The sequence below is a fragment of the Synchiropus splendidus genome, chromosome 6 (assembly GCF_027744825.2).
Source record: "Synchiropus splendidus isolate RoL2022-P1 chromosome 6, RoL_Sspl_1.0, whole genome shotgun sequence".
Taxonomy (NCBI): domain Eukaryota; kingdom Metazoa; phylum Chordata; class Actinopteri; order Syngnathiformes; family Callionymidae; genus Synchiropus; species Synchiropus splendidus.
This window is the reverse complement of record NC_071339.1, coordinates 1,385,382-1,400,303: the sequence shown is the minus strand read 5'-3', so window position 1 is coordinate 1,400,303 and position 14,922 is coordinate 1,385,382. Positions and strand designations below refer to the sequence as shown.

General features: G+C 47.2%; 1 protein-coding gene across 2 annotated transcripts; it reads right to left on the bottom strand.

The window, feature by feature from the left end:
• Positions 1-704: 704 nt before the first annotated feature.
• Positions 705-14,578, bottom strand: optc (opticin). 2 transcript variants are annotated; one of them, XM_053869422.1, is made up of 7 exons: positions 14,430-14,578; positions 8,089-8,274; positions 6,852-6,993; positions 5,923-6,081; positions 5,637-5,839; positions 4,050-4,145; positions 705-1,386 (listed from the first exon to the last, which is right to left on the bottom strand). In XM_053869422.1, the coding sequence occupies exons 2-7, from the start codon at positions 8,257-8,259 to the stop codon at positions 1,219-1,221; spliced, it is 939 nt and encodes a 312-aa protein (XP_053725397.1). In that variant the 5' UTR covers positions 8,260-8,274; positions 14,430-14,578; the 3' UTR covers positions 705-1,218. The 2 variants fall into 2 exon arrangements, with proteins under 2 accessions (XP_053725397.1, XP_053725396.1); XM_053869421.1 differs by lacking the exon at positions 14,430-14,578 and adding an exon at positions 10,038-10,150 and having other exon boundaries at positions 706-1,386.
• Between the last annotated feature and the right edge of the window lie 344 nt (positions 14,579-14,922).

The window sequence follows — 14,922 nt, the reverse complement described above, 5'->3', positions numbered from 1 at the left end:
CACTGGTGACTGGGTTCAGTCGTCCATGTGGAGGGAAACGGGGACGTCGGAGAGGGAAATCACCACAAAGATACTTTAATATGTTTCCAGCTGATCTTAGTGTGTGGTCATTATTGAGTGGTTGTCTGTCTGACGATGGACTGGCAGACGTTATATTGCTGGGGTTAGTTCCTGTTCCCCTCCTCAGTCTACACCAGAGGTGGGCAGTTCAGTCTCCTAAAGGGCCACAATATCAACTGTGACTGTTGTGAGGGGACACCATGCCAAAAGAAAGGTGGCGGTGACTGCGAAACGTGCAAGAAAAAAAAATGTTAAGTAACAAGGAGGAAATTAACCATTTATTTGAATAGAAATAATAATAATAAAACTATGTACTGAACAGCGAAGATGAAAAGGCAACTTATTTCAACACATTTTGAGGAAAATACTAGAATGACAAAAAAGAAACTAAAATTTAGTCATGAATGTGTTGTATTTACTGTTGAACTAGTACTGGCTAAAACGGAAACAGGATAAAAAGATGACAGAAAATGACGACATCCTTTAGTCTGACCTCCTGAGGGCCGCAAGAACACAAGCAAAGGGCCACATATGGCCTACACCCTGGTCTTCTTAGTGAATAGGACTGAATAGATGAAGCTTCATGACACAGTATTGACGGGCTGATGAGACTTCATGACGCAGTGTTCTGATTCTCAGAAGCCACCAGATGGCGCTGTCTGCTGTGAAAAGTTTGGACTTGAACCACTAATTCAATGAAACCTCACATCAGTTCTAAACCAAGAGCGCCACCTTGTGGCCTCTAAAAACCAGGACACTGTTTTATGAGGCCTCATCTGCCCATCACTCGTAAATAGCAACCCGTTTACATGATTTCAAGTCTGTTTTTATTCAGCAAACATTACGATCAGCTCTTGCTGTCAATGTAAATCTCACTCCAGGCGTTTTGTCCGCTGTTAAACGTACAATATGGGCAATTTCTAGACCATTTCTTGTCATGAGGGACCCAAATGGTCCTTATCAATTAAAGTGATGGTGGTGTCAGTCAGTGCACCATCCTGAATGTATGGTCCAGACCATACTGTGTGTGAACCAGTTTGGACAGAGATTTAAGACGTTGCCTCAGACAAGAAAATCAAAGCAACACAGTCAAGATTCAAGGTTTCATTTTAATCTAACACAAGAGAAGCCAGATGCAGGTGGAGGGGCGAGACACGGTCAGTGACTTCCCACAGGCAGGCGAGGCAGGCAGATGTACGCCGGAGCAAACAGGTTCAGGTCCAGGGGGTTCCCATCCAGCCGGATGTCCTCCAGGTTGCGGCGGATGAAACTGCGATCGTGGCTGTTGCAGAACGTGTCTTCATGCAGGACCTGGATGTTGTTGTTCTGCAGGATGGACAAGCGCTATCACATCACTCAGGCTCAGGCTTTCTCTCACGGTTGCCATGGGGACTCCTGGCCTCTAAAACTCAATACCCAGAACTAACGCCGTCAAGATGTGTGTGTGTGTTTGGAATTGAACAAACAATTTTCTGGAATTAATAAAACCAGACGATGCATGCAGCACCTGCTCCGTCGTCCTGAGACCCTGCAGTGCCAGGAATAAGTGGATGGGCAATATGGGTGATCATGATAAATGTTGTCATGTCTGTGATAATGGTCAGGATGAAGCCATGTTCCTTCTCCTCCATGTGTTGGACACTACAGTCTCTCTGTTTGATGATGGAACTCAGGAGTGGAGTTTGTCTCCAGCATCAATAGAAGAGTGAAGTCTGCAGTGCAGAGATGAGCAACTCAATGTTTCAGGTCTCTGGTAGAAGCCGCTGGTGTCTGACAGGCTGCTCTGCCAGCTTTATTTAGGGCTTCAATGGAGCCGTCTGTCTGTCTGTCTGTCTGCTGTGTCTCATGTCTCTGAACAGTTGAACTATGGAGCAGTCTGGACACAGTTCCTAGATGCTGCTGAGGAAACATTACCAAGGCAGAGGAGCGCCTCAGAGAACCTGTGAGGACCACTCCATCTCATCAAAGAAACAGGGATCCAGAGAGTCAGAGTCCACCAGTGTCATGGTCAAAGGTTCCCTGGATTCAACATCACTTTCAAACTACCATGGTGAACCACAGTCCACCACACTCTCCATAACTGTCACATGCCGTGGAGCTGGAGAGCGCGGCACCGTCACCGTCTCATGTTCACGTGTGCAGGTCCGATGCAGCCAGTGAGCCGCAGGTTTATCCACTTGATCCTGAGATGCAGGATTGTCATGGTGGAGGTTTATGGAGGATATGGTGGACCAGAAGTGATCACCCGTCCCTAGTGGATGGACGTGAACTTGGAAACAAAAACCAAAACCTGTCATGGCGGTTCAGCAAGTCGGGGAGCACTGAAATTGAGCCCTCCGATCTGACACCACACATTTTCTCCCCTCGGTCAACGTCAACCGAACGAAATCTCAACTCACACGCAGAGTTTCTTCACCCAACTCTGGCCTCCAGTAGGAATCCCAGTGCGGACATGACGAATGGTGTGTGAAGTGACATGTGATGTGATCCCAGGATAATACAACTACACTTACGCTGTGGGTCAGGAATGCAACGACACAAAGCTTGACCACAAGCAACACTTCATTTCAGCCAAAGCTGAGGCAAAAAGAGATTCAACTGAGAGGGAAAGTGAGATCCTGGAATAAAACAATGAGTGTTTCCTGTACAACAAAACCACCTGCATCACAATCTAAGATTTACATCCTCTGGTGTTGAACAGGGGTGGAAGGACCACCCACAACTTCAGAGGTCCAGACCGGCCGAAGAGGCTCTGATGATCCAAACACGATGCAAGGAAAGCATGAATGATCCTTTCCGTCGCGGACCTTGGCGCAACAATTTCACAACATTCCTCACATGGGTCAGCTGCCTTTCCCGGGGCCTCCAGCACCAAACGGCCCTCTGCACCGCTCAGCTCTGTTCTGGCATCCATGATCCGCGTGGGACATGAGCGGATCATGTCCCACGCGGACATGATCCGCTCATGTCCGCGTGAGCGGATGAATATTCAGCCCCGTGTGGAAGATGTGGTGGAATATGAAGCAGCAATGAGTCGCATCGCTTCTTGTCAGCGCAACGCTCTCCAGATGTTTCTAGCTTGTTGACCTCCATTGGTTCAGGTCAGGTGTCTGCACCTTGCTTCACACAGGGAACGTGCGTTGGTGCTGTGCGGCTGCTTAGTTATGCTTCACTGACGCCATAGTCATCCTGAGCAGAAGAGTAACCGCTCGCTGGGACAAAGTCACGCGACATTACTGGCTCAGTTGCACTACTGCATCCTTTTACATCCTGGTTTTAAGCTACAGTAGTTACTGGCGTGTGGATGAGGGTTCACGATTCAGTGGCCTGAGTTTCAGGGGCCACCAGATGGCGCCGTCTGCTGTAAAACAACTTGTTCCATGAAACCGTAGGGGCGCCATCTCGTGGCCTCGGAAAATGAGCTTCATTCCAACCATGTCAATGATGGCATGAGCTAGTTTTGATGATGAAATACAGAACCGCTACTGCGGTTTGTGTTGAAGTTCAGTCTGATTTGGCACAGAAACACACAACATACTTCTCAGGAGGAGAAATGTTTGGAGAGTGATACACTTCATGATTCATCAGTAAAGGTCTGTTAAAAAAATAGACTAGATTTGATGATTTTCCAGCAGCGTATGGTTCAATATATTGTAAAGGACAGGGGTGGGATTCGGCCAACGGTGTGCAAAAAAAGCAATAAATAAAATGTCGGAATGAAAGATTAAAGCACAGGGAACGTTCCGCCACTGAGCCGTCAAATAGAAACGTTGGAAACGTGTTGCCTTTTATTCTAATTTCGTAGTAAACACAAGAGAGATGTCATGGTGGAAATGCTGATGCGTTCAGACAGCATCGCATCTGGAAGCACGTTGGAAGCGCTTCACACAGCTTTTGGTTCCGACTCACATGTGGTATGAATCAGGCCCAGCGCCTGAGATTAAACTCGGTGTGAGATGAAGTCACGTCACGTGTGTGTGCCGGCTCACCTGGAGGTGCAGCACTCGGAGGCTGAGAGGCAGAGGGCTGGGAATATAATCCAGATTATTGTTGGACAGATAAAGGAATTCCAGCTGCTCCATGTCCTGCAGAGAGAAGGCAAAGACATATACATGCAAAGGCGTCTTAGACAGGTGTCCTGCAGGAGGCGCTGGGCAGTGTAGGGTTACAAAACCAAATATACCAATCCCAATATTTGACTTCAAAACTATTTGGAGACCGTGATCCAAGCGCGAGGATTCACATGAAAGGATCATGAAACGCGCGGCTACGGTCTCACACTCACATTCCCGGTTACTTCGATCAAACCCATCATTCTGCTCAGGACAGCAGCCAAATCGGGGCTTTCCATCGCCTCAACTCTGGGGGGGGGGGATTACGGAACAGGACAGAGCCAAGAGTGGAAACATGATGACCTTTGATCGAGCCGCCAGGAAAACCTGATAATCCCATCAGGAAAGCTACGTGCGATTCCAACAGAAAAGCAGTAAATAAATATGAAACCACGCTGGCCTCCTCTGCTCCCATATGTTCAGCTGTGGCCTGGTTGATCCCGGAACTATAGATGATTTTTCATCACAACTTTGTCAGAATGAAACAGTATCCAGCAGACAGCGCCACCTAGTGGAATCAGAATATCAGGGTATCAAGAATCAGGATACTGTGTCATGAAGCCTTATCTAGTCTTCAATACTGTGTCATGAAGCCTCATCTGCCCTTCACTACTGTGTCATGAAGCCTCATCGACCATTCAATACTGTGTCATGAAGCCTCATCGACCATTCAATACTGTGTCATGAAGCCTCATCTATCCTTCAATACTGTGTCATGAAGTCTCATCTGCCCTTCAGTACTGTGTCATAAAGTCTCATCTACCATTCAATACTGTGTCATGAAGTCTCATCTACCCTTCAGTACTGTGTCATGAAGCCTCATCTATCCTTCAGAACTGTGTCATGAAGTCTCATCTACGCTTCAATACTGTGTCATGAAGCCTCATCTACCCTTCAATACTGTGTCATAAAGTCTCATCTACGCTTCAATACTGTGTCATGAAGCCTCATCTACCCTTCATTACTGTGTCATGAAGTCTCATCTACCCTTCAGTACTGTGTCATGAAGCCTCATCTACCATTCAATACTGTGTCATGAAGTCTCATCTACCCTTCAGTACTGTGTCATGAAGCCTCATCTATCCTTCAGAACTGTGTCATGAAGCCTCATCTACTTGAAAGGTGTAAAGACTAGATGGGGAGGTTCTGAAAAGAAAGTCCATTGGATCTGGAATGAAAACAAGTAGGTAGAAGATGAGTACGAAGTTGTTCGTCTTTATATTTATTTGATCAGGTTATCATCAGGTCTGCTTCGGTTGTGTTTCAGCAGCTGGGGACAGATGTAAATGCACATTTTTCTTTGTGTAAAAGGCAGATATTTAGACAGACGCAGACGTAGAATCAGAGTGAGGGCAGCGGAGGGGATTTTGTTTCGTATCTTTTGTGAGATGTGTGTAATTTGATGATGACAGTCCCATCATCAGAACACTGACAGACAGGAGGGAAAGTCACACCGCTCCTCACCTTAAACCCCTCCAGATGCAGCCCTCGGCTGATGAGCCGGTTGTGGCGGAGGTCAATGCGCTTCAAGGTGTTGGGCAGCAAAGGCAGCATCTTCAAGTTGTTGTGCGGCAGAAGCAGCTCCTGAAGCTGCTGGAGGGACTGGAACACGTCTTCATCCATCTCAGCGATGTGGTTCTCAGTCAGGTCGATGGACTGAAGCTTATCTGGAGGGTCAGTCAGGCGGCGTCACGGCACTGTCAGAGGCTCAACTCCGCCGCTCGCACCACTCACTCACTCACTCACTCACTCAGATTGTGGAAGTCGCTGCTCTTGATGTGCCGGATGTTGTTGAAGCGGCCGTAGAAGTGGGTGGTGTCCTTGGGCAGGGGGGGCATCTGCTCCAGGCCCACGTCGTCACAGTACACACTGCCACCCACGCACGTGCACAGCAGACATACGGGCATCCCTGCGGAGAGAGCACGGAAGAGAGTGGCTCCTGAGCTGCCCAGACTCAGAGCTCGCTCGATGACGTCACCAAAGTTGCTGAAGTGGAATATACTTTAGAATAGTACAGATTGTCCACAGAAAAGCAGAAATTCATTGTAAAAACATAAAAAATAACAGAAAAGCAGCAGAAATCCCTTGCAAAATATTGAAAACAACAGACGAAATCGCAGAAATTCATCATAAAATATAGAAAATAACAAAAATAGCAGAGATTCATTGTAAAATATTTAAAATAACAGACAAATAGCAGAAATGCATCATAAAAATATATAAAATAACAGAAAAATAGCAGAAATTAATTGTAAAAATATATATAATAACAGCAACATACACAGATAAAAGGCCGTTTGACACATCAGTTGTGTAAGGTTTTGTGAAACAGTTTCCTGATTCTCAGAGGCCACCAGATGGCGCTGTGTAATAACCAATTCTTGACAAAACACGATCCTTGTGAGGACAGTATGACTTTGTGGGGATATTTGGACCCCACGCGATTAGTACCTTGGTGATTCTAACTGTGTTCCAGTTTGGTTCAGAGCCCTGTTTCAGGTGAGCCATGTGTTTTGGATGGTTAGGTTTAGGGCGAGAGGCTGGGGAAAGGGTGATGGCCAGGAGAGAAACCTCACAATGACCCCACAAGGATAGGAATACCATGGTGTTTGTCATCTCTGACAACACACAATTCCATTCATGTGGGAGCCACGTCAAGTGGGTTGCAGACTGACTTACCCAGCCCGGTCTCTGGTCCGAAGAGACCCGGTCCTTTAAAGTCCAGCGTGACCGGAGCTGGAGTTTGTGTGGGCGGGGTGACCTCGCCATCGTAGTCCTCAGAAGCTGGAGGGGAGTCTGGTGCGACCGTCCCCACCTCCATCTGTCGAGTGGGGAGTTCATATGAAACGAGAGGTCAAATGTATTTCAGCCACGTTGGTGAGGAGGTGTCCGTCTAAAAGCACAAAACAAATCCCAAGTCCATCCAGTTGGGAAACTCTCACTTGCACTGTATTGTCAACTAGACGCTGCTGCTTTTCTCTGGGAGGAGTATAGCGCCGAAAAACCCAGGGGAACCAGGGGGAATATAGACAATGGCGGAGCCGAAAAACAACATGGTGAATGACGTTAAACACTGTCGCCAGCTGATGTGCTGCACGGCACCAAAGTCCTGAATCCTGTCAGAAATGAAACGTTTGCCAACAAATAGTAAACATGATCAAACGTTTCCAGCTGTCAACTGTGTGAACAGGAAGCGAGACATGATCTGCATGCAAGGATTGGCGTGTTTATCTTCCCATCTTACACCCTGGAGGGAAACATAAACGCCTCAGTTTCCTCTTCAACACAGGCACAGAACCGTCTGCAAGCAATCATCTCTGGGACTTGATTTCCTACAGTCAACCAGATGAACATGAAGAAGATGATGGCCACACACACGCACATACACTTGTATCTCCATCCTTGTGAGGACCCTCTCCCCAGCCTCTCCTCCGAAACCTGAACCAGGACTCTGGAACCCAGTTATTTTGAAGTCTTCATCCTCAAAACACTGTGTGGACCAGCCAAAAAGCAAAACGGAGTCCTCATGAGATCAGCCTCTTGCCAAAGGTCCACACGAGAACATTTATATTTATGTTACTGGGACTCTGAACCCCTGAAGTTTTTATCCTCAAACTGAGTCTTGAACTTGTGGGGTCCATCTAAAGTTTCCCCAGCAGTAGGTGTGTTTCCAGGAATTGGTCCCCACGAGTAGAGCGACACACGTGTCGAGAAGAGCATCAGTGGACGAAACCTTCCGACTCATCTGGTCAAAGCATAAGCCTGAGCCTGTGGCAGCTGCGCTCTTTCAGACCATGGTGGACTGACTCCAACTCGTGTCAGCTGCTGCTTCGGATCGGAACCAAAATATGTAACTCTCACATGGGTGAGAATGGCTGATACCCAACACCCGCCTCACCCTCACGTCACCTCTTACCTTCTCATCCAGGTCGTCGTAGTCGTAATTGTCTCCATAGATGTTGAGGTTTTCCCAGTCTGTCACGGCATTTATGTCGTAGTTCTCCAGGTCAAAGCCATCGTCTTCAGGCTCATGGGCCGGGGCTGCCTTCGCAGGATGGGGACCGAGGAAGACCAAGGACCAGACCATCAAAGACCAGCAAACCTTGCAACGACAAACACTTTCAGTCAAAGACGTCAAAGTCAATATGATCACCTCAGTTCACGTTGGTCTGGTGGAGTCAGAATCAGCTTCATTGTCAGCGTGGATCCCACCAACTGGGACGTCATGCCATATAAATAAACATGTAATAATTTGTGGTGGGACTTTTAACAAGTTATCATGTTAAAATTTTATTTTATCTTATTTTATTTATAACAGTGTGCTCTCCAGACAGCAGGGACCCTTTGTCAGTGCAGGAGCTCCTGCTCCACTGATGCAGCTAGGATGAGAACAACAACAACAAACATGGAGGAATCCTCCCTGAACCAAAGCAAACTAAAGCATCTGTTGGCTTTGGTTCAGGGAGGTTTTTCACTAAACAGTGTCCAGGGTTTCCACCACTCTGGATGGACTTGAGATTCTGATACAAATATTCTCCAGACACTAAAAGAGCTTCAGTTGAACTCCGGTGATATAAAGACTTAAATAGGGCCACCATGGTGATTTATTGTGCTGTTGTCAAACTGATGCAGAATCAACAATATTCTGGTGTTTAAATGTCTGTGTGGCTCCGTCATTGGATTCAGTCATATACCACATTCATTCACGTCGGAAAATGTGGCTTCTTGTGGCAAATATTCTGACACCATTAAACTGTGATTCAGTGAGATGAATTCATCACAAAATCTTTAATTGAATCCCACCTGTAATAATAATAATAATAATTATCATTCATGAATAAACAGAAGTAATAAATAAATAAACAACGAGGGCTGTCGTGACTGAAGTGACTGAATGTTCTGCTCAAATGATTGACAATAATATTTGCTGAGATACATTTAGCTTCAACACTCATCCTCCTAGGATCTCTGGTCTTGTGAGGACAACTAGATACCAGAGATTCCAATGACATCACAGGCGTTTATTTGCCTTAAAACGCTCCAAATGCGCCGCATGTCTTTAACTCCACCCACCAGTTCGTCCTGGAGGACGAGAGGCAGCAGCTGACATCAGCTGTGGAGGCGGGGCTTGCCAAAACAGCACATTTTGCCTGAGTTTGTTTCATGAATCAGCGTCGATGCTGCACTAGTTTAGAAGACCTCCATGTGCTTTTGAGCCTCAGAAGTCACTGACCTTTTCAGGACGGACCCGCGGCGAATAGACCACTGTGATCTATTTTCCCTCTTAAATACATGTGTGGAGCGAGTATATCATGTGACTATTGAGCAGCTGTTTAAAGAGAAGGCTCTCCAGCGGCTGGGTATGTTCCAGGGTCCCGGAGCGGAAGACGTCTGTAGCCAGACCTTTTATGACACTTTTATGAGCCGGGAGCGCAGTGCTACTTAGCGATGGGCTTTTATTTGAGAGCAGGGGGCGCAGGGTTACGGGCCCGGGCCCGCTGCCAGAGGGAAGTCGACATGGCTGTGTGAGGGACATGGTGGAAGCCTCCGCTTCTTTGATATGGCCGCCGTCAGGGCTCCAGCTCACTCAAGGTTTCCCCTGGTTGAGTGAGTTAACAACTCAATTGATGCACCAGTTCAGAGGGGAAACTGTAGCCCAGAGATTAAGTCCCTTTGAGCGGCTTTGCCCGCAGAGAATCAGACATTCCTCAAGTCATTAAACAGACCAAAATATGAAGCAAATCTCAAGTTAAAAATGCTGCTGAAAACTGCTAAAAGCATTGACTTATTAAAGATCAGCGTCGCCCCTTCTGTTGTGCCAGTGATCATCACTTGAAAAACCAAAAGATAACCAAAAGCACTTACTTTGTTGTGTCCGTGAACCATCCTTGCTAAAGTTTGGGAACAAGACTCTGCCGCCGGTCCCCAGGGAGCGCACAGATCTGGCCCAGTTCTGACCAGCTTGGCCTCAGTTGGGCTTCTGGACAATGCATCATTATGTACAAGAGGTAATGGGTGGCTGTGGGTGGGTGGGGGGGTGGCAGCAGAAGGGGAGGGGGGTGGTGGCAGGTCACTCCAGCCAGCGTGGACACAGCTGTCACTGCCGTCTCACGCCGTCACTGCTGGTTTCATTGCTCCCACCGGCAAAACACTCTGATTTCGAGTGCTGCCTCACAGTGAAGCGGTGAAGAAGAGAGCCCATCAAACAGGTCCGGCCTGAGCTGAACGTGGCACAATCTATGGCTCTGTCTTCCTGTCGACGTGAGGCGTGGCATGGCCTGGCTGCATCCAGGGTTGGTCAAATATTGCCGTCCTTCTGCTGAAGACTGGATTCTTCTCACTGTTTCTCACGGCTTTCACTGCACTTGCATTTCCGTCTGATCATCTCATCCAAGTTCACATAATTATTCCCCAAAACAAGTCTATAAATCTGGGATTTAATGGTCTTCATGAGTCTGTTCAGCTTAACATGATGATATGTTGCGTAAAAAACAACCATCTCTATGAGCCAGTTCATGCATTTGTCCGAGTGAGAGAAGATGAAGGAGAGGAAGCACAGAGTCGGAGAGTCTGGACTGGACCATCATGTACTGGAGAGGGGCAGATGAGGCCTCATGAAACATGGCACAGTGGCCTCATTTTCAGAGGCCACTAGGTGGCGCTCTTGGTTTAGAAAGGATGAGAGGTTGCATTAAATGAGTTTTTCAAGTCCAAACACTTTATAGCAGTCAGCGCCATCTGGTGGCCTCCGAAAATCAGGACACTATGTCGTGAAGCCTCATCGGCCCCTAAATAATGTGTCATGAAGCCTCATCGGCACGTCACTACTGTGCCATGAAGCCAACTGTGTCATGAAGCCTCATCTAGCCTTCAATACTGTGTCCTGAAGCCTCATCGACCCTTCAATACTGTGTCCTGAAGCCTCATCCGCCCTTCAATACTGTGTCCTGAAGCCTCATCCGCCCTTCAATACTGTGTCCTGAAGCCTCATCTAGCCTTCAATACTGTGTCACGGAGTCTCATCTACAACTCCAATACTGTGTCACGGAGCCTCATCGACCCTTCAATACTGTGTCCTGAAGCCTCATCTAGCCTTCAATACTGTGTCATGAAGCCTCATCAGCCCTTCAATACTGTGTCCTGAAGCCTCATCTAGCCTTCAATACTGTGTCACGGAGTCTCATCTACAACTCCAATACTGTGTCACGGAGCCTCATCGACCCTTCAATACTGTGTCCTGAAGCCTCATCTAGCCTTCAATACTGTGTCATGAAGCCTCATCAGCCCTTCAATACTGTGTCACGGAGCCTCATCGGCCCTTAATACTGTGTCACGGAGCCTCATCGACCCTTCAATACTGTGTCACGGAGCCTCATCGACCCTTCAATACTGTGTCATGAAGTCTCATCTACCCTTCAATACTGTGTCCTGAAGCCTCATCTAGCCTTCAATACTGTGTCCTGAAGCCTCATCCGCCCTTCAATACTGTGTCACGGAGCCTCATCGACCCTTCTCTAAGGTGTCATGAAGCCTGTTGGACTCAACGGGACTCTTTCCAAGGCACTAATGCCGTGCCTGTTCACCGCCCAAACGCCTTTGGCTGTGACATAAATCACAAGAGTTTAATGAATACTTTTAAATTATCCACTGCTCAGAGACAGTTTTATAGGTTTGTTTTCGTATTGTCATAATGAGCCGCATAAACTAAGCTGAATTAGCTTCATCCTTCACTCGGCACCGAAACAGACTGTTGGACAACAGAGACGTGTGAAAAGAATATGACCAGCTGCAGCGGAAAGATGCAACTCTTTTATGATCGAAAAAAGAAAACCATTAAAGCAGCATTTGTGATTCTGACACCAGAGGAAATATAGGTTTTTGTTTATGAGGAACCAGGCTGCAGTGGGTGCTGTTGAACCAGCCGACTGGCCCTGCAGCTGCTACACAGGTCCACTGAGGTTGTGTGGGTCTGCAGTGAACATGTTTGCACGTGTGTCGCGGGTAAATGTCATGCAACCTCCTGCTCAAAAAATCCTTTCAGATTTATTGGGTTTTGTCTGTTGTTCTTCCCGTTTTCTTAAGTGTTTTGCTTCTACTTTCACTACTGAACATTCACTAAGCTCCTTCTCTTCAGGGACGCAGCGGTTGATGAAGTATCGTGACATGGTATTGAAGTGTAGGTGAGGCTTTGTGACACAGTATTGAAGGGTATATGAGGCTTTAAGAGACAGTATTGAAGGTCTGATGAGGCTTCATGACACAGTGTTAAAGGGTAGATGAGGCTTCATGACACAGTGTTAAAGGATTGATGAGGATTCATGACACAGTATTGAAGGTCTGATGGGGCTTCATGACACAGTGTTAAAGGATTGATGAGGCTTCATGACACAGTATTGAAGGTCTGATCAGGCTTCATGACACAGTGTTAAAGGATTGATGAGGCTTCATGACACAGTATTGAAGGTCTGATGAGGCTTCATGACACAGTGTTAAAGGATTGATGAGGCTTCATGACACAGTATTGAAGGTCTGATGGGGCTTCATGACACAGTGTTAAAGGATTGATGAGGCTTCATGACATAGTATTGAAGGGCAGATGAGGAGTCACCAAACAGTGTCCTGATTCTCAGAGGCCACCAGATGGCGCTGTCTCCAGTAAAATGTTTGGACTCGAACAACTCATTCAATGAAACCTCAGGTCATTTCTCAAACAAGAGCGCCACCTAGTGACCCCTGCAATCTGATGAAAGAGATACGATTGGATTGAAAACCACATCCAGAAAAGCAAAGTTTCCATGGCGCTCAATGAGAGTATTGGTTTGTTTCCTGGACCTGGAAACCTGGGTCGTATTCAGATATCACTGACAACAATGAGCCGTCTATTTTGGGGCAACACCGAGCGGTGAGTAGCGATGAAGGCGAGCGTGCCATTAGTGAGACGTTGCCACAAAGGCACTCAGCTGCAGTTGCAGCCCGCTGCCCTCCAGCAGATTCCTCACGATCGCTGAGCAGAAATGTTGAGGACAGGTTAATATGCAGCTGTCAGCACAATAGAGGAAACTGCTTCTCTTGGAAGATAAAGTCACACGAGCCCAGTGTTTGACCTGGAGGGAAGAAACAGCTGAAGAAGCCTCTTCCTCTCAGGAGACTCGTCATGCTGAGGATCGGTACGCGACATTCCTGGCTCTCAAGCGGACTTGGGCTTCAAACAAGCTTCCTCTCAGGCGTCTCCAGTGAGCACCATGAATCATGTCCAGGAGGAACGAAGGTCAGTCCCACCACTGAAGAAAGGAATTGACAGTGGTGCATTGGCTTTGACCACGTTGTTTGTTTGAACATCACCTGGCCAAAGCCCACCTGTCTGTGTTGACAAGACTCTTCAGTGGAGCCAGGACGTCTTGTAAAGCAGCTTTGTGATCTCAGGGCCCACTCAAGTGATAGAACTGTTTCATTGCTCTTTTGTGTTTAATAACCATATTTGATCTCCCAAAACCTTGTGAAATGACATGAAACCATGCGATCATGCGAAGATATTTGTCATCGAAAAGGTGAACAGGTGCAAGTCATCGTCATCAAATTTAAATATAGTTTTTATATAAAAATATATAATATAAAATATAATATAAAAATATAGAGATTTTTTTCAAAATAAACTCAAGACATAAGTCAAGTGTAAATCAGTCCCATGGTTGGAAGTTTTTTTAGTTTCCCACCTCTGGGCCGTGAGACGCTCAGTTTGAATCCATGAGTGTTTCCTGTAGGGGGCGCCATCACTTCCTTTATCACTGTTTCTTTCCAAGAACTTCTCCACAGTTGGTCACTATCACAGATTTGCAGCTGTCAAGTCAGTTCACTGACTCACTGCTGCCACCATACGTGGCAAACGTGTTAAACCAGAGCGTCTCGCGGGCCGGAGGGGTTAAACAAACACGCTTCAGCGCCCTCTGGAAGTAGATAAATTGATGACAGTGAGTGTGTATCTGCTGCTGACGCACAGCTGATGCCACTGCTCCACAGTCACGGCTGGATGAGACTGCGCTTGACAAGGTGTGAGTCATGGCGCCCCAATGCATTTCAGCAATATGAGGCTCAAAACACTTGCAAGTGAAGTGTTTTCACGTCTTCTCTCTGGAGCGCCGTAATTCTGACCTGAGGGACAGGACAAGCTTGGCCCTCAGAGCCAGAGTCATGTCAGCGAGGATCCCACCAACTAGGAAAGCCCTTAATAATGAACAACAACAATGAATAAATAAGTACCAAAGTAACGTGGTCCTCCAGCTGCCTCACTAGCTCAGTCCATGGAAAGGGAGGCGACAAGACTTGTGTGCAGCGTGGTTTTCCAATACACGACTAATGGTTTTGCCCTTTGGTTCTGGCATTTGTCGCGCTTCATGGCGGCCAGCGGAGCAGAGCCAGGGCTGGATGCCTCCGCGCGCTCCTGTCTGTCTTTGATGTTTGTTGCGTAGCTTTCATGTCTTTCATATGTGTCGCCGTCTTTGTCGTCATTGTCTGCTGTGACACGATGAATTTCCCCACTGTGGCACTCATAAAGGTTTCTGAGTGGTCAAGTACAAAAAAAGCTGATGCACTCTACTGCTAACTCAGTGTTTGTGGCTGATCATTTTTGCAGGCGGTAATTTCGCGGACACCTCATAAACAGCTGCCCCCATTTGACCTGTGTTACAGAAGCAAAGCTGCTCTTTATTGTGTGTGAAACCCAAGGGCCAGAGGCCAGATCCGGCCGGCCGGG

Bases quoted from the DNA above. Each gene is read 5' to 3' on its own strand.
- optc (XM_053869421.1), bottom strand. From the start codon at position 10,058: ATGGTTCACGGACACAACAAA. The intron at 6,994-8,088 runs GTAAGAGGTGAC...CCCACTCGACAG, and splicing joins ACGACGACCTGGATGAGAAG to ATGGAGGTGGGGACGGTCGC. The intron at 1,387-4,049 runs GTGAGCCGGCAC...TCCATCCTGCAG, and splicing joins TCCGAGTGCTGCACCTCCAG to AACAACAACATCCAGGTCCT.